Consider the following 18219-nt stretch of genomic DNA (forward strand, 5'->3'; position numbering starts at 1 on the left):
GAGAACAGAGCCTGTTTGCGCCCCAGTGCAGGTGGGAGCCAGAGCTCTGCCTGGGGTCATGTCAATGTGCTCAATTTGCTTGTTGATGTAACTGAGTCCCCCCCTGCCACCTGCTGTGCCTGCTGCCACTTGTTCTCCTCTCCACTGACTGAGCTCAGTCGTGCTCCCTGGAGCAGGGATGAGAACTGGCTGAGGAGAACCACGAGGGCAGTTCCAGGTGAACAAGCCTCTTGCAGTTTTCTCAGAAGCATCGTGTGCGTCACTCACCCAATTTTATGCCCAGTCTACCAGCACTTAAGTGAACCCATCCATGTGGCGGTTGCTATAAAAAGGCGGGTGAAGGCCACACGGGGTGCACAGGGCTGCCTCCCTGACAGAAGGGATGGAGCAATCCTGTCGCAAGATGGGATCCATCCCATTTTGCGCCCTTCTTTGCTGCTTTACTAGCATAGTAACAGCCAATATATTTGGTAAGTACTCTTGTTCTTTTCCTCTGCCTGTGTACAGTGGTGACTGTGCTCCTGTAATCTTTGTGCTGCTCTGTGTATTTTTCTGATAACATATATGATTATCTTGAATCTTGCCCGCTGCAAACTTAGCTAGGTATTGTGTGCTGTGCACACTGAGTCTGGGCTCCAGGTTAAATACTAAACTATAAGGATCTTAAGTGGTCAGGCTTATCTGAGTTAGCGCACCTGGATTTTGGTGGAAAAAAAAGTTTTCTCAAGGAGCAGACTGGGCTAGAGAAGGAGCTTGGGTAAGAAAAGCTGCAGAAATGGTGCTGCAGATGTGGTGCTGCAGAGATGTGAAGATCCTAAGATTACGTCTTCTACCTGTATGTGCCATCATCTAATTTTGGCTTTAACCTAAAGATACTGGGTAACCTGAGCGCTGCACCCCCCTAGTTCTTTGATCTGAGTTTGATAGTCCTGTACAACCAGCAATTTGAATCACTGAATTAGTCTTTTAGCTCATATGTCTTGGTGGACCCTCTCCAGCACTGTACACAAGGACCTCCACACATCCCAGAGCAACTGGCTCAGAGTCATGTTTGAGGTGAAAATGGTGAGGTTTGCCTATGTGTAGTTGTCTATGTATGAGATAACCTGAAATGTTACAGTTTCATGAAAATTTTCACATGGTCTTAAGGAGACACAGTAAAAACTCACAGAAACAGCTGTGTTTGAGAGGTCTTAGATGCACAGGAACCATCTGTGGCTGCAGAAGTTCCCTGATCTGCAAATTTAATATTTGAAGATGAAAAGTGTTGAGAATACTTATGACGTACTTGCACTACTATGTGTGGCCACACTCAGAACAAATACTAGCTCAAGTGAACCTTTGGTCTAAATCACTGTACTTATGGGTTTGTTTGCAGTATTTTTATAAATAGTTAATGGAATTAGGAGCATGGCACTAATCAGATTTTGAGGATGGGTAAAGTGTCAAATCGACTAATCTGTTCTGTAAAAAAGAATTTACTGAATTTCATCATTCTCCTAAAACAGCAGCAAATGCAGCTTTGAATGCATTAAGAACTGAGGAGTTGACTGTTTCTTTGCTAGGCGGCTTCAGTATTTGATCATGTACCCCAGCGAAAATTGAGAGTGCTCCTAATATGAATTAGTTTGACACTACTGCTAGACTGATTCTTCTTAGATTGTTCATGAGATTAAGAAGAAATATCTCTCGTTTTGGTGAAATAATGAATGGCTTCAATAAAGAGTAATTACTCAGAAACTTTATTAGTGATATGTGTGGTTATGGCAAAGGGCTCTTTTGTGGTCATAGGCACAACTAAATCTACATGCTCCAGGTACCAGAAAATTATAGCCATGCCAGTACAGAACAGAGCTGAGACTAACTAAACACAGACCTGGGAAAGGGGTTCATGAGCATCTCCACCATGTTCTCATCCTGCAGCTGGCAGTCCAGCAAATTTTTTCAGTACTTCCCTCTCACTGACCCACACGGAAATGCACACAAGAAGCACTGGGGAAACAACCAGGGAGGACCCATGAACCTGGGATTGTTACCACACAGTGCTGGCACTAACAGGGGTTTGGTAAGAACAGGTTTGTGGTGAAATCACTCTTATGTTTTTTTCTTCTTGCTGCTTTCAGAGTATCAGACGGATTCCCAACCACTGCGTCCATGCGAACTTCAGAGGGAAAAGGCTTTTTCAGCAGGAGAAACCTACGTTCCTCAGTGCTCAGAAGATGGCCAGTTCAGGTAATTCATCCCTGCTGTTAATCTTTTGTTATATGAGGTCACCTTTCATTGCTGATGGAAATTTGAGCCTGTTTTGAAGAACCTGTGTATCAGTGGACCTGAGGATGATGAGTGCAGGAGACTTGAAGTGACTTCACTGAGCCATGTTGCAGATCCAGCCTCTCCTGAATGAATTCCCTGTTGTTGGAAATAATCTCTAAGAAATAATCTCTAAAACTAGTCTTGGCAGCATTATTTGCATGTTAAATACTTGGTGCAGGTTGCTGTGCAATGCAGCTGCTGTCATCCTACATGTGCTCATAGGCGAATGTGTGTGCCAGCTGGCACAGCTCGACCAAGTTACCCACCCTGCCGTAAGTGGCACAGTTGGGTTTCCTTCTAAAGGCAGTAAAGGAACAAAAAAAGCACATGGAGAACAGTGATTTAGAGAGCAGCGTGTTGCTTGAAGGTGCAAGAAGCCAATAAGTTGAAGCTGAGACTGAGTACAGATTGTAATGTTCTCTACTATTATCTTGTTGCCTCTAGTAGCAACTTTGGCCATTTTAGATTTGACTTAGAAACTATCTCAAAATGTATGGTGAATCTCAGTAATGAGAATCAGGATTCTGTCCTACCTGTTTGCTTCCTTAATGACTTCAAATCACATATCTGCAATTCCTGCAGAATTCATAGAATTACTAGAATTAAGAGCTCCCATCGAGTAGAGTCACCAGAAATATAGCCCTTGTTGATTCCCTTATTAATGATGTTAAAGTACTTGAAGTTGTTTGGCTTGCTTTATGTTTTTGTGTCTGGTACTGACTGAGGACTCTGTCACTCACAAAATAAAAAATATTACTTGTGATCTTCTTCAGGACAGTCCAGTGCAGTAGGAATGGTCTCTCCTGTTGGTGTGTGGATGAGAATGGTGTTGAAGTACCTGGCAGCAAACAGAGTGGATATCCCATATCTTGTAAGTCACAAGTGTCTATTTCTGTTCAGATTGGGTAAAAAACTGTTTAAATCTGCATCTGAACTGCTGAAATAAAAAGTAAGTTAGCCCTAGACTTTGATGAACTCTAGTTTGTTATAATTTGCTGGGACTTTCTAGTGGAAGTTCTGGAGTTTCTTCAGGGCTAATAATGGAATCCTGATACACCTGGATGTCTGTATTTATGAAGGTCAGACTAAGGTAAATCATGAATGAAAGATCAATTTAGTGTAATGGCTTTTGAATTGGAGAGCTTCAATCCCATCTGTGGTAGATTACTCTGTGCCAATTTTCATAACCTCAAGTTCATCAATGTTCTCACAACTCCTGGCAGACTCAGAACTTGTAGTTCCAAAAAAACTCAGATGTTGTCTTAATGAATGATTCAGTGCCCAATAAGAACCTTCCTCTAACAGTGCTGCTTTCTGGTGCTTCAGGCTTGTCCTTTTGCCAGCTGCAAAAGCAGAGGATCTTGGTGAGTCGATACATCAACAGCAGCAGCGTCTCCTACATCCCTCAGTGCCTGGATTCAGGGGCTTTTGATGAGGTGCAGTGTGACATGGAGCTGGGGCAGTGCTGGTGTGTAGATCCAGAAGGAATGGAGATTTATGGCACCAGGCAAAGAGGAAAGCCAGCACAGTGTAAGTAATATTCAACAAAATGGTGGAATTTGTAGGTTTGAAAGGCTTGGTGTGAATGAAAGCTGGTAGATCAGGAACCTGGGCACTGCAGTCTACACTCATGCTGTAGAACTATAGGTAGTTAACTGAGCCATTGAAGTCCCTGTTTCATAGAACCAAAGAATATCTCAACTTGGAAGGGACTTATAAGATTATTGAGTACAATTCCCTGCTCTTCATAAAAACAAGATGATGCACATCAGTGTCCATGCTCAATGTAATGAATGTAAACCCTTCCAAACAGTGGGGCTGCTATTCAGCTGTTCAGGGGAAGTTAAAATACCCAAAAACATTACCTTTTTTCCTATCAGGTCCAGGGAACTGTGAGATCCGAGACCGTCGCATTCTGCACGGGTTTGGGGAGAAGAGCCCCCCACAGTGCTCAGCAGATGGAGAGTTTCTGCCTGTCCAGTGCAAGTTTGTGAACACAACAGACATGATGTTTTTTGATCTTGTTCATAGTTACAACAGGTAAGAACTCAGGCCTCTGAATCAGGAAAGCAGTCCTGCATACCTCTTCCAGGCACTTGAAGTGGCACAGTGTCTTACTGGGTTTTTTGTTGTTTTTTTTTTCACCACATGAAACCATTCTCCTGTGACTGCACATGATGTTATTTTCTGTTAAAGAATGGACCCAGTAGAAAGCCTTATCCTTCTGAATTAAATTTGCTGACTTTTTAAAAAAAAATGTATTCCATCCCTGCAGTCTAGTCTGTGTGTCTTCACACAGCACTGGATGCCACGTTGCAATCCATGTTTGGAAAAGTAGACAGGGCTACTTCTCAGACAGACAACACTAAATGAGATAAATACAGAAAGAGCAGAGGAATTCAGATATACATACGAGGTAGGAAAGACAGTTCCATACAGGAGATGAAAAGAAATGGATGGACAGACAAGAGGCAAGATACAAAGATGAAGTTCCATGTGATGATGGGAAACTCTTATCTGTTTAGGCAGTGCCAGGGTTGCTCACACAGGAGAACCAAGCAAGTGATGAATTCTATTCTGGTATACAACTGGCTTTAGGAAACTGGAGGGAGTTGGGGAAGGCTCCCGAATGCTGGATCAAATCCTTGTCTGTGGGAGCAAGAAGCTGTTGTCCTGTGGAGGAGCTGGGACTTAATACTGAGGTGGAGCTGGAATTATAAGACTGAGATGGAGAAACAAGAGAGAGGCAATGGGAACTGAAGGGGGAGGAATTTGTTTTGGCACAGATGTTCAGACTCTCCAGAGAAACCTCTTGGTCTCTCAGTCAGCACATTTCCCTGCTAGAGGCCAGTGGAGTAAATATAATGCCTCATTCTGACTTGGCTCTGTAGCAGCAAAGCAATTTTATTGTAAATGTCAATTTTGCTGTTTTGAGAGTTTTCTTTTTTTAATTTAAGCAAAACTGAAGGATGGGACCAAATGCACAGTGCAAATTTGTCAGAGCTTCAGGAGAGGTTATTTTGTCAAGAGCAAAATAATTTGGTTGTTTTGTTTGTTGGCCTGTGACATGGGGAAATTCTAAAAGAGTGATTACAGAGGAGAAATCAAGGCTTTAAATTGGTATAGTTTTTCCTCCCATTAGGAGATTTGTCTGCAAAGACCTGTGAGATTGGATTTATATTGTGTCTGTGCCATGTAATTAATCACAGCAGGATTATTTTACTCCCAGCTGTACACCTTTCTAATTATGGCATTGACTTAACCTATTACCATCATATCTGAGTATTTCAGGTCATTAATATATTTATTTTCAGACTACTCCTGCTTGAAGTGTCATTATCTATCCCTTCTCAAAAAAAAGGGGGGTCAGAATACGGAGTTGAAGGGATGAGCTCCATAGCAAACAACTGTAGTACAACAGGGATTTAAACCCGTATTTTATGTTCATGTGGAACCAGTGGAGCAACTCAAAATTCAAAGACAAGGTTAACAATCTCACTTTTATTTACTTTTCTGTATTTTTGAGTGCAAATATTCTTGTTGAAACACATAGATACACTATAAATTTATCCATAAATTAAATGTGGTCACCTTTGCTTTAGCCATTATTTTGGACTGGCTCTGATAGATGAGGAACTCTGTGTTATTGCTACTGTGAGTTATTGCTACTCATTGTAAGGATTGTGGTTAAAAAGAGTCTGAGAAAAGAAAAAAGTGTGTTAGGAAGTGAGTTTTCCACATAAGGTGAGAAAGTTCTGCCCTCTTGTTTGTATGGGCCTAATTTACATCCGTTTGTACTTTATTTACCTGTACTCTCAACTTGGAACAAAAATAACCAGAATGACAGGATATGACTGTACAGCTGCCCCAGATAAAAGTAGCATAATTGTGACTTCTTAACTTTGAAAGAAAGCACCATGCAGAGTTTTTTCACTGAATCCTGTTTCACTCAGCTAGGTGTTGAGATGCTGAGTTGATGAACTCCAGAGACGTGAGCAGTGCAGAGTAGAGATCATATTCCCAGTTGGGCAATGGCCACTGCATGATAATCCAGGGGAGCTGAAAGGCCTTGAAATACCCCAAGCATGTTTATGTTATGCGTGTACATTAAAGACCACAGAAATACATGACATAAGTCCCTCTGTTCCGTGAAGTATGACATTTTGATTGCTTTTAGCATGCTAGTGTCAGCAGCAGAGCAGGATTTGACAATCCAAAGTGGAGGGAGTCGGTAGGTTTTAATTTGAAGACATGGAAGGGTACCAGAACACAGCAGCACTGCACAGGGTTGTGCAAGTTCTGAGATGGGAGCATGGGTAACACTGGGACAACCCTGAGGTTACCAGCCCCTTCCTCTGATGGAGGTTGCTGTTGCTTTGTGCATTTCCAAGCCTGTGCTTTGATGTCCTGAAGAAGGAGGAAGCAGTAACATTTTCAGCTCTCCTGGCAGGAGGTGGCAGAGGTCTCAGGAGTCACCTCTCCTGTGAAGACAGGCTGAGAGAAAACTCCAGGAAGACCTTATAACACCTTCCAGTACCTAAAGGGGGCTACAAGAGGTATGGAGAGGGACTTTCAACAAATGCATATAGTCATAGGACAAGAGGAAATGTCTTTGAACTGAAAGAGGGTAGGTTTAGATTTAGATATTAGGAAGAAATTCTTTCCTGTGAGTGTGGCGCTGGAACAGGTTGCCCAGAGAAGTTGTGGATGCCCCATCCCTGGAAGTGTTTGAGGTCGGGCTGGATGTGACCCTGAGCAACCTGGTCTAATGGAAGGTGTCCCTGCCCATGGCACAAGGGTTGGAACTAGATAATCTTTAAGGTTCCTTTCAGCCTAAAATGTTCTATTATTCAGGCAGAGTCCTGGAGGTGGCAAAGGCTCCTTGCTCTGCTCTGCTCACTTGAGCACCATCTTTGAGCCAGACAAGCATTTCATTGCTGTTCTCAGGTTACATGTGCTAGAGCATCCCTGAGGCTGCTGGAGGGTGGCACTGGAGTTGAACCTGGTCACAGTCCTAGTTTCACAGGGTGGCTGGAAACTTCTATTTCCCAGTTAATCAGGGCCCAATCTACTGCTGAGTGTCCTTCCTTGGTAAAAACTTAATTTGTGTAATTCTCTGAATGTGTTGAGCAGAAAATTCAACTTCCCTGTTGCTAGCTTTTCCCAAATAAGCCCCATGCAGCTGGGGCACCACACCTTTATCGTATTTCAGGACAAGGGGATGTGTCCGAAAAATAATATGATTGTTTTGGAACCTGGCACTTTGAAGCTAGAAAAACTTATCTTTTGCTTGGAGAAACCCTAGGATATCTGTCAGTTAAGGTCACATTTATTGTGTTTTTTCCAACTCTGACCCTATTAAGTTTCCTTCTTAAATCATTACTTTGCTGGAATCTAGCTGTTGTCACTCCTAGAATATTACAGTGGAAACTAATATCTCTTTGATCTCCAGAAGTAAAAGCCAGCCTTACTTGTAGCATATTAAAAACCCTTTTTCCTTCTTCTTAATCTGTTGAGCCATGCCCTGAAAATGAAAGATATTAGTGAGGTTTTTATCAGCTTTTGTACTTATTTCAGTGCAGAAAGCACACGTAGCACATAGGGAAGGGGGAGCAACCTGTTTGTTTAGGCCTTCTGCCATCCTGTGCAGATTTGTGGAAGGAACTACTATATGGGTCCTGTAATAACATTAAGCCAACACCCTTCTATTTTACACTCTTTGGCAGACTTTTGAAGTTGAGAATCGAATTGAAAATGAGTGTTAGGTGCTGGGTGGCTGCTTAGGAAGGGTCAGGAATCTGTCTGAAGGGAGATTGTCCTGTGTTTCTTTAAAAAAATGGCATTTAGGAGACTTGTTATCCTGCTGGAACACTGCTCTGGATCATGTCAGAGCCTGGTTGCCAAAAGGAGACCAAAGGGTTTTGTACTGACCTTGTGCAGACACCTCTGTTGTACAAATTCAGGAAGGAAATAGATGATGCTTGTTGTTGTTGATGACCCTCCCCGGGCTCTTCACAGGAGGCTTTTTTTGCTTCCAGGCTCCCAAGAGCTTTCCAGGCGTTCAGCACCTTGCGGGAGAAGTTCCCGGAGATCTCTGGGTACTGTCACTGCGTGGACAGCCTGGGGAGGGAGATGGCAGACACTGGTAAGTGCCCACCAGCATTTAATCCTTTAACTTGGGTGGTGTTGAATTCCCAAGGGAAAGGACAAATAACAAGTATCAGTCTTCAGGTTCATTTGGATCTTCATTCTTACAAGGGTAAGACCACTGTGACCAGTGTAGTGCCCATGGGAAAGGCTGGAGCTCACTGATGAAATCCTACCCTTTGGAGCACCGCTTCAGTCAGTATCAAGTGGAGGTGCTGCCTGGGAGCTAACCCTGTCCTTTTTGGGATGGTGGAATAGGATCTCTGAATGTTCATCCTCTCTCCAACTAGAAAGCTGCCTCATATTCAATATGTCCAATTAGCAAATACAGAGGAATATAAAGGGCATAGAGAATGAAGTCTTTCTTCTTGCTCAGGTAGAATCATGGAATGGTTTGGGTTGGAAGAGACCTTTACAGAACATCTGGTCCAACCACCTTTACCATTAGCAGGGGGATCAGGTGGTTCTTCCTCTTCTCTCATAGCCTCAGGATTCCTTTTAGACATCTTAATAGTTGATGGGACACTTCAGAAGAAAGAATGTTTTATTTTCAACAAGGAGGAATTAGAAGGTTGAGAACTTCCAGAACTTCCTTAGATACTGTAGGTTTTTTTGTTTTATTTTTTTTTAAGGGGGAAAAATGCAAAGCGCAATAGTTTAAAATTTAGGTGAGACACAAGAACTTCAATATTTAATTCCCGGAAGGGGGAGAAGTTCTCAAAAGATTTGTGCACTCAGAAAACCTGCTGAACATCTTGATTTTTAGTATGCAACCAAAATGACCGGGAATTGATTTTGGTAACATCAGTTTCCAAAATTCCATCCTTGTCTTTACTGCAGATTGAGCCTTAAAAAACCACAGCAAACAGCCAGTTACAAGATACTTCTCCTTTTTGTTTTAATAGATGTCAGGGCATACAGGTGGTGCCTAGGCACCCAGCACTGGATGCATGGTGTGGTGCATTAGGGTTATGCAGTACAACTTCACATTTGGCCGGTTTAGAGCACCGGATTTCTTTTTCTTTATAGTCTACCAGTTCTGCTACTCTGGTGGCATAAACCAGGTGACTTCTTGTCTTAAAATCAGGCTCTGTGCTAACAGTCTGTCTTTCCCAGGCTTGGAGCTGCTGCTTGATGAGGTTTACGACACAGTTTTCTCCGTGGCAGAGCCCGCCCGCACTTTCTCAGAGACCAGCATCTATCGGATCCTCCAGAGGCGGTTCCTGGCAGTTCAGCTGGCCACCTCTGGAAAGTTCAGGTGTAAGTAGCACCCAGGTGATGCTCTGTAAAAAAGGTGACAGTTTTGGAGCTTATGTATGACAGCTGCCATTGGGTGGAGTTGTTCTAGGAGTTTCTCGCTCTAAAAGCTTATAACAACACAATTTCAGTGCAAGAAGCAAGGACCCTGAATTACAGCTGGCTTTTATCCTCTGCACCTACCTTCTTACCTTGAAAAGTAAGGTAAGACAGGTAAGAAGTAACTAAGACACTCTGCACTTACATTCATACCAGCTGATTGTACGTGTCCTCTGATTAACCCTTTCCCGTGCAGTTGAAGTTCACATCAGTTGAAATCCCATGAACCCTCTGTATCTCTTGCCCTGAGATTATGGAGATGGATATGATGATTTATTAAATTAAAAGCCTGAGAAAATGCTCCCTAATTTATGTTGGTACACTCAGAAACAGGAAGGATCTTACACTGACCACAACACACTCCATTCCCAGGAGGTCACACAAGAGTTCGTAGTGCCTTAGCCAGCAAGGCTGAACTTTTGGATCTGCCCTTGGGCCCATTCCTTCCCTGGTCAGGGCAGGCACATGGGGAGAGTTTCTCTGCCTACAGGCAGTGAACTCTGCAGGACAGGAGGTCAGGTACCTCCTCTTTCCTGCACCAGAGCCCAAGAAAACTGCCTTGGCCAAGGAAAGTTTGAAACCCCTGCATGATACTTCATCCTCCCACCAAAACTCCTCTGACATTGCTGTCTGACCCTCACTAAGGAGTTGCATTGTTAGAAATATTAAGCAGATACTGATGTCAGTCTTCTGGCCACATATTCACACATTTTTCTGGTTTTGGGACAAGATGATAATTCTGGGGAGTCTGGAAAACGTCTTCCTCCTCCCACTGCACAGTGGTTTTGGCTTAGCTCTGGCTGTAGCTGGGGCTGCAGCAACTGTCAAAACAGATGAAGCTGTAACAGCCACAAGATGGAGATGTGACCCTGTTCATCAGACACCAAGGGGGTGCTCTGGTGACTTACCCAGCTCTCACACCACCACCTGAAGCCTCTTGCATTAGGAAAGTTGTCAGACTCCTTGATGAGCAGGTTGCTCTGATAAGATGCTCTCACTACCTCAAAGTGGTAGCTGAGTATAGCTGGAAAGCTCTTGAAAGTGAAAAATGTTTAGGCTGTAGAATTTCAGTTTTATATAAACAAGCAAAATTTCTGTTGGAAGATGAAAGTCCTGTATTGGAGAGATCATAACCCAGAAAATTTGCTTTATGAATTTTTTGGTGTCTCTGCCATTAAGGCCAGCTTGACCGTAATACGGTCTTCATATCCCTGCAGAGGGAAATAAAGAAGTGGGATGGTCCCAGCCCAAATCTTGAGAGTCAGGTGCAGATTTGTTTGCAGAAGCAATGCCTCATTCTCTTCAGAAACAAAATCAGAACAAAATCAATCCCCCAAGTTGCACATCTGTCTCTGTTAACCAACTTTACTTTTGCATTAAGGGCCAGAGCTGCCCCAGCCTCCAGCACAGCTCCCTGGGAGAGATGCTGCTGCTCTGCCTACCTGCAACTGTGGCTGAAAAATGTGTTGGGGTTTTATCTTCTGTTTAGTTCTCAGAAATTAATATCTTTAGTAAAAAACCCTGGGGCAAATTTTCCAGGGGGAAAAAGAGGATGGAGAAGTTGCATTTCGAGCTGGTACTTGAAATATCACTGAAAAAAATCAAGAAATTAAACTTTTTTTTTTCCCCTCCCAGATAGGCAAACAATGGCATCAAGCAGAGATGGCTCTGAAACTTTAAGCTTTCCCTCCTTGATACACACTGGTTTCCTTGCAGGCCCCTCGAGGTGTGAGGTTGAGCGTTTCGCGGCCCTGCGCTACCAGCACCCCTTCGTGCCATCCTGCGCCGCCGATGGGGGCTACGAGCCACTGCAGTGCCAGCAGGGAGGACAGTGCTGGTGTGTGGACACCAAGGGGCAAGAGGTCCCAGGCACAAAGAGACGAGGACAACCCCCGGCCTGTGGTAGGTGTGAGGTTTGGAAAAGGAAACATGAGCCCATCTCTTGGCATCCTTGTAAAGGAAACCCAAAGGACCAACTCCTTTCTCAGCTCTGACAGGTTCTGGTGCTCAAAAACTGAGATCCTGAAACCTCCCTGGGGTTAAGAGTCACATTCTAATAAACTGTTAAATATCATATTCGTTTTATTTTCTTTTCTCTTTAGCTTTTTAGTTTTGCATGCAGCAAGGCTTTTCTTTGCAGCCCTGATATCTGTCTCTTGACTCCAGGAACTGGGGCTTAAGTCGGAATATCTGGGATAATATAAAGAAGCCGGTGATGGTGGTTTTGGGTTTTACCTCTTTCCCTTGGTGAAATGCTGTGGAATTTCTAAGTCACCTCCCACCCTGAGCACTTTTTTCCCATCTCTCTGTCACTGCATATTTTGCCATGAAAACTACCAAATCCAGTAAGAATATACCCAACAAACAATTCAGAAAAGGTGTATGGGTTTGGGCTTTGAGAGATTCCACAGAGAATACACCATCAAATCAGTGCCCTAAATGGAAATGACAGCAAAAATGTGCAAGGGCTGGAGGGGAGGAGGAAAGTTAAAACCCCTCACCCTGAAGTGCACTACCTAAATATTCAGGATTGTGCTGGAGGTCTGGGGCGCAGGGTCTTAATGCAGGGGCTGCCTTTGGGGAAAGTAAATTGCTCTATCTGCAAGACACAGCCTTACCATGCAGCTAGAGAAGGAGGAATCTGCCCTAGGTGTCACACATCCAAATGCTCAGAGTGCTCTGGGCACAGACAGGCTTACCGTGAAATGAAAATGTTAGCCTGCCTCCGAGGCTGATCACCAAGGATATTGCAAGGGAACCTCTGAGGGGCCTCGCCATATGTTGGGACTGCTTGTTTTCTCTTTGAATGTGCTTTGCTGAGCCCTCCTGATGATTTTTGTGGGAAGGAAGGGGAGGGGGGACAATGACTTGAGGCTGCTTGCAGCTTTTTTTGGCAGGCTCAGGAAATTTCAGCAGGGAAAAATTTCTGCAGAGGTTTCGCAGATTAACTCCTGAGAAGGTATTTCGTGAGGATATAGCTGCAGTCTGTTTCAGACACCTACATGCCATGTGTGTGTCTCCAGTTCTGCTCTGATTTATTTCATGTTCAAAGAGCATATGGATGTGGTACTTTGGGACATGGTTTAATTGTGGACTTGGCAGTGCTGGGTTAGTGGTTGGATTCAATAATCTTACAGGTCTTTTCCAACCTTAATAATTCTATGATTCTAAGATTCTTTAGTGTCTTTGACTCTCACACTCAGCACGGTGAACACTGGAGGAGCCAGAGCTGTAGGTGTGGGCAGCATGTGGGGTCCTCACATCACCCGGGGCACCAGGCAGTCCTGATAAGGGACATGCTGCTTTTCAGACCTTTTACAGTAAATTCACCCCAGCAGTGCTTTTGTGTTTATTCTTTCTCCCTCTGCTTTGATTTGATTCAATGGTGGCTAGGAGGAGAGAGTGTTTATGAACCATGATCCTACATTTGTTTCATATTACTGTTCTCGTGGAATTGTGGCTTGCACTAACTTACTTGTCCTTGGAGGAATGTTCTCCATCCCTCTAACCACGAGCCAACACTGAAAACAGGAGGGGCCCATCCTACAGAAAGTGTGTTTACAAAGAATCTGCTGGGAGGGACCCTGAGCCCCTGTCAGGAGCTGTGGAGCAGGACAATGGTGCAAAAGGAGGAGTGAGAAAGATGTCAGTCACAGAATGTCAGATTACTTGCTTATCTATTTTAGCAGTTTTTTTAGATTTCCATCTTTTATCCTTACTGTTAACAGGGCTTATGACTGCTTTGTCATATTGCCTGATCATGGAATAAATGGAGATGGAGTGGGGAGCCCAAGAGAGGCTGTGCTGGAGCAGACTAAAGCTGTCTTGTCCCCTACAGGGACAGCAGTGGTGCTCAGGGAGAAAGTGTGAGAAACATGGAAAATGCATATAGCTTCCATAAAGCCTTCTGCAGGCGGGGGGGGGCCCAAACTGAAGGCTGAGCCCAGATCATTGTACTCAACCCTCCTGTATGGAGTTATCTTCCAGGGATTTGCCTAAGTGCCCTTTAACCCTTTATCTTTCCTAGCACTCTCTGGCAATAAATTTCATTATCATAATTACATGTTCCACTTCTGGACTTCTCTGTACTGTGAGAAATACTGAATAATAATTGTCTACTGTGAATGATGTGGAGAATTCTCTTTTTTGAAAATCTTTATCATATTTTTTTGTTCAAGCTGAGTGGTCTCTCCTAATGGAAAATATGTTCTGTCCTTACAATATTTTTGCCTCCCTTCTCTATAGTTCTGCTACTTTTGCATCCCTTCTCTATAATTCTGCTACTTTTCAAGGAAAGGTGACTGTGTGGTACATCAGTCAAGCTGCTGTGTGCGTTCCAGAGATCCAGTCAGTGCCATAACCATCCTGTCTGTCTGATTCTCAGTGTCTTTATATTTACCGGGTCTTTCCTTTCTTGATTACTTAGTCCTTCTTCAGTGATGTGTTGCATCCTAACTTGGAGACATTGCTGCCTGTGTATGAATCTACAGATGGGTCTGGATGCAGCTACACCTGTGACATAGCTTAGCCCAGGATATGGGTGGCCAGGGCCACTGTTGGTACCCTCAATACCCTGATATTTGACTACTTTTGTTGAAATCTTGTATTTTTTCCCTTAGAGCCTGCTTGTGAATGCCATGGTCCTTAGCACTCTATTACTGCTTATTTTAACAATTTGTTTTCAAACCTCTTGTAGTGAACACCTCACTATGAAACTGAAGATTTAGTTAGGAAACCTCCATAAATTCCTCCTTAGGAGGCATTGGTCAAAAAAACTTTCGGTTCTTCTGCAGAAAGTTTCTCTTTCTTAGGTTCATGTATTGCACCTGGATCATCAGAGGTTTCCATTAGCAGCAGGCATCCTACCAGGGAGTTACAGTATTCGGAAATACTGTAACTTTGTTCTTTCAACCATAGAAATGGGAATGAGGATTTACATTGGGAAGCAATAGAACCTGCAGAGCAGAGAACTTGGACGTGGGGAAGGAATGTTTCCTTTCCTTTTGTGTCTTGACTGATGAATTTTATTTACATAGCATATGCAATAACAGTTCAAATTTCCATATCAATGTGCACAATGCACAGTTGAGAATCAGGTTAATGTGCACTTCTGAGTTGTTTCTGACCCAGCTGCTTGAAATAGAGTTGTAAGTGTGGGAGATACCAAAGTTTGCATATTTTTTCCTAAATCTTTCTCTAGGTGAAGAACAAGGGTGCATCTCTGAGAGGCGCCGGGCCTTGATGAGGCTCTTTTATGGCCCTGCTGGGTACTTCAGTCAGTCCAGTTTGTTTTCGACACCAGATAAGCAGATGGAAAAAACAGCTGGCTTTTCAAGACCCTGCCCTCCTTACTTCAAGGAGATTTTTCTGGGCTCTGGATTGTCATCCCCGATTGCACAAAGCCCATTTGTCAGCCAGACTTCTGGGTTAGAAACTACCCTTAGTGAAGCCATCACGGGGATATTCCCGTCAAGGGAGCTGGCTCAAGTGGCACTACAATTTACTGCCAATCCAAAGCGTTTCCAGGAAAACCTCTTCGGAGGAAGGTTCTTGAAGAATTTGATCCAGTTTAACTTCACAGGGGCACTTGGCACTAGCGGGAAATACAGCATTGGCCAATTTTTCCAACAGGAGGATGTGTCAGAGAGGAATAACAGCCAAAGCCCTCTGGAATCAGCTGAGGCATTTTCATTGGAGGTATCAAAGGGGAGTTCCATTTTGAGTAAACCTCTTGTAGGCAGCTTTGGCCGCATAGTAACTCTACAGGACAATCAGAACACGATGAAATTCCTTTCCTCTGTTCTGGAACTGCCAGAGTTCTTTACTTTTCTTCAACAAGTGATTTCTGTCCCCAAAAACATTGCTGAAGATTTAGGTGAAGTGGTGAAACTAGCACTGGGATCCAAAGACTGTGGTGAAGAGCCAAGGGATCTGTTTGTTCCAACATGCACCAAGGAGGGGAGGTATGAAGAAGTTCAGTGCTATGCAGGAGAGTGCTGGTGCTTGGACACTTCAGGTAAGGAAATTCCAGGCTCAAGACTTCAAGGCAAACGCCCAAGGTGTCCCACTGATTGTGAGAAGCAAAGGAGAAACCTGCAAAACCTGAAGCAAAGTCTGCCTGCGGGATCAGACCTTTTTATTCCCTCTTGTACCGAGGATGGAGACTTTCTGCCACTCCAGTGTTATGGGACAAATTGCTTCTGTGTTGATTTGAATGGCAAGACTATTCCAGGAATAAGGGGAAAAGCTGGAAAGCCAATGAAATGTAAGTCTTAGGGACGGGGAATTTAAAGATACCTTTTTTGTGTTGGAATTTCACAATTCTTTCTTTATATCTGATTATATCTGGTGATATATGGATGATGAATACAAATGATATTGTCTCCTAACAGGAAAGCAAGTCAGCTTTGCAGTGACAGGGGGATAGTGGGAATTACAGTGTGTGTATTGTCCAAAAAAAAGAGAGGAATTCAATGGCTGATAGGTTTCTCTTAAGGGCTATGCAGTCAGGCCAGAAAAGTGAGTTGCAAATGACTGCTCAGACATCAATTTGGCAACTTGCTTATAGACTGTGAATTGCCTCTTCTTGCCCTTCTATTAATGGAATACAAAGGAAGATGGAAGCACATGGGCTGGGGATACTTGTCTTTCAAGTTTCTGTGAACTGAAAATGGCACATCAACAGGTATAACAGACCAAAAGAAGAGCCTGCTTCTCATTTTGGGAGGAATAGCAGAGTATCCAGAGAGTGGTATGTAGTGAGGGAGCTCCTTTGAATCACAGTTTGCAGAAGTAGTAGGGAGTTTATCACAATGATCTGAATTGGGATGGGATTTATATCTAGCAACCCATCTAGCAACCAGAAATAAATAGGTTCAGAATTCTCTGGTGCTCAAAAGAAGATGATCTCCTGTGGGTTGCTGGGTTTGTAGAGCTGCTTGGTGGCAAAGTGAAATTTGGCTCTGGAGGTGGCAGAAAAGGCTTCCAAATCAAATTCGCTCCAGTATTTTGAGGGATGGTATTTTTGTATTTAGCAGCAATGTTCAGTAGAGAATGGGAAGAGAGGACACACAGTCTTAAAATTCTAGTTAGGTTCAAGGGGAAATAAAATCAATATTACCATGCTATTCAGATGGCTGGTTTTGCGGGGATTGGCTGAATAAGAAGCAACTCCCAGATTACCAAGTGTAGCTGAAAATACCTGGTTGGTGCAAACAGATTCAAGAAGGCATTTAGTGGCACCAAGAACCTATCCCCCTAGTAAGAACTACAGGCACCTAACGTACTCACATATTTTTAAAAATAATATCTATATGCATCTTTCAGGGCTCATGTCCCTTTGGAAATCTTACCCTGGTTCACCATGAGACCTTAATATCATAAAGCTCGCTTAGTAACAGGCCAGGAATGTTGTTAGTATTGGGATGAGTGACCAAGTTTTAGCAGTGGTGTTTATTGTAACAAAGGGGTAGGGGTATTGTATTTCTTCAAAGCATTCATAAGATGCGCTCTGCGTGTTTTTTTCTCTCCCCCAGGCCCCAGTGCTTGCCAAGTAACAGCTGGTCAAGAGTTTCTAAAGGCTGCGAAGCTCCTGTTGTCAGATCCAGGTGCTGTGTCTCAGCTCTCCAGCATTTACCTCCCACAGTGTGATGCAGAGGGCACCTGGAGGCAGGTGCAGTGCAGTGGCCCTCCCGAGCAAGCCTTCGAGTGGTACGAAAGGTGGATTGCAGAGAACAACGAGGGCAAACCCCTGCCTGTTGCTGATCTATTGAGCATCATATCTGGATATAAAGAGGCATCATCTAAAGGCTTTTCAGCTTTTGTTAAAGCTCTGTATGAGGCTGGGCACCAGAATATCTTTCCCGCATTTGCCATGTATTCCTCCTTCACGGATCTCCCACCTGAAGTGCTAGAGGGAAACTTGACCAATGCATCTCCAAACATTTTGCTGGATCCATATATTTTCTGGCAACTTCTGAATGAGCAGCTGACATATTACCCAGGACCCTATACTGATTTCAGTGCTCCATTAGGCCACTTTGAACTTCGTGATTGCTGGTGTGTTGATAGCAAAGGAGAAGAGCTGCAAGGAACAAAGGCAGGAGTGAACCAGGTTCCTGCATGTAAGTAACAATTTCTGGCATGTAAGTAGTACTGTTTCTGGTCTTTTATGCCACAGGAGAAGGAAGTCCTTTCAATTGTTGTGAAATAGCAGAGAATAACTTGTCAGAAAGGTCATTGGTACTGACATTATTGCTTGACATCAGAAATGGGGTAACTCATTTCTGGTAAATAGCTGGTGCCTCAGCTTTGGGAATAAGGAGGAATAAAGTTCCATTTCAAGTTTGTGTAGATTTTATAATTTGGAGTTTGGACATGTAATACTTTTGCAGAAGATACTTA

At 43.6% G+C, this 18219-nt stretch overlaps 1 protein-coding gene across 1 annotated transcript in view; it reads left to right on the forward strand.

Annotated features, from left to right (window-relative positions):
* The first annotated feature begins 403 nt into the window (after window positions 1-403).
* The window catches only part of TG (thyroglobulin), a 148117-nt gene continuing 130301 nt past the window's right edge, over window positions 404-18219 (forward strand). Inside the window, exons 1-10 of the mRNA XM_027684390.1 lie at window positions 404-470; window positions 2124-2232; window positions 3087-3184; window positions 3640-3843; window positions 4194-4353; window positions 8352-8458; window positions 9577-9720; window positions 11533-11718; window positions 15017-16081; window positions 17352-17939. Coding sequence (XP_027540191.1) covers window positions 404-470; window positions 2124-2232; window positions 3087-3184; window positions 3640-3843; window positions 4194-4353; window positions 8352-8458; window positions 9577-9720; window positions 11533-11718; window positions 15017-16081; window positions 17352-17939 — 2728 coding nt within the window. The remainder of the gene's footprint in view (window positions 471-2123; window positions 2233-3086; window positions 3185-3639; window positions 3844-4193; window positions 4354-8351; window positions 8459-9576; window positions 9721-11532; window positions 11719-15016; window positions 16082-17351; window positions 17940-18219) is intronic.

Source organism: Neopelma chrysocephalum, unplaced genomic scaffold (assembly GCF_003984885.1).
Source record: "Neopelma chrysocephalum unplaced genomic scaffold, ASM398488v2 Primary Assembly neopelma1_66, whole genome shotgun sequence".
In the NCBI taxonomy this organism is placed as follows: domain Eukaryota; kingdom Metazoa; phylum Chordata; class Aves; order Passeriformes; family Pipridae; genus Neopelma; species Neopelma chrysocephalum.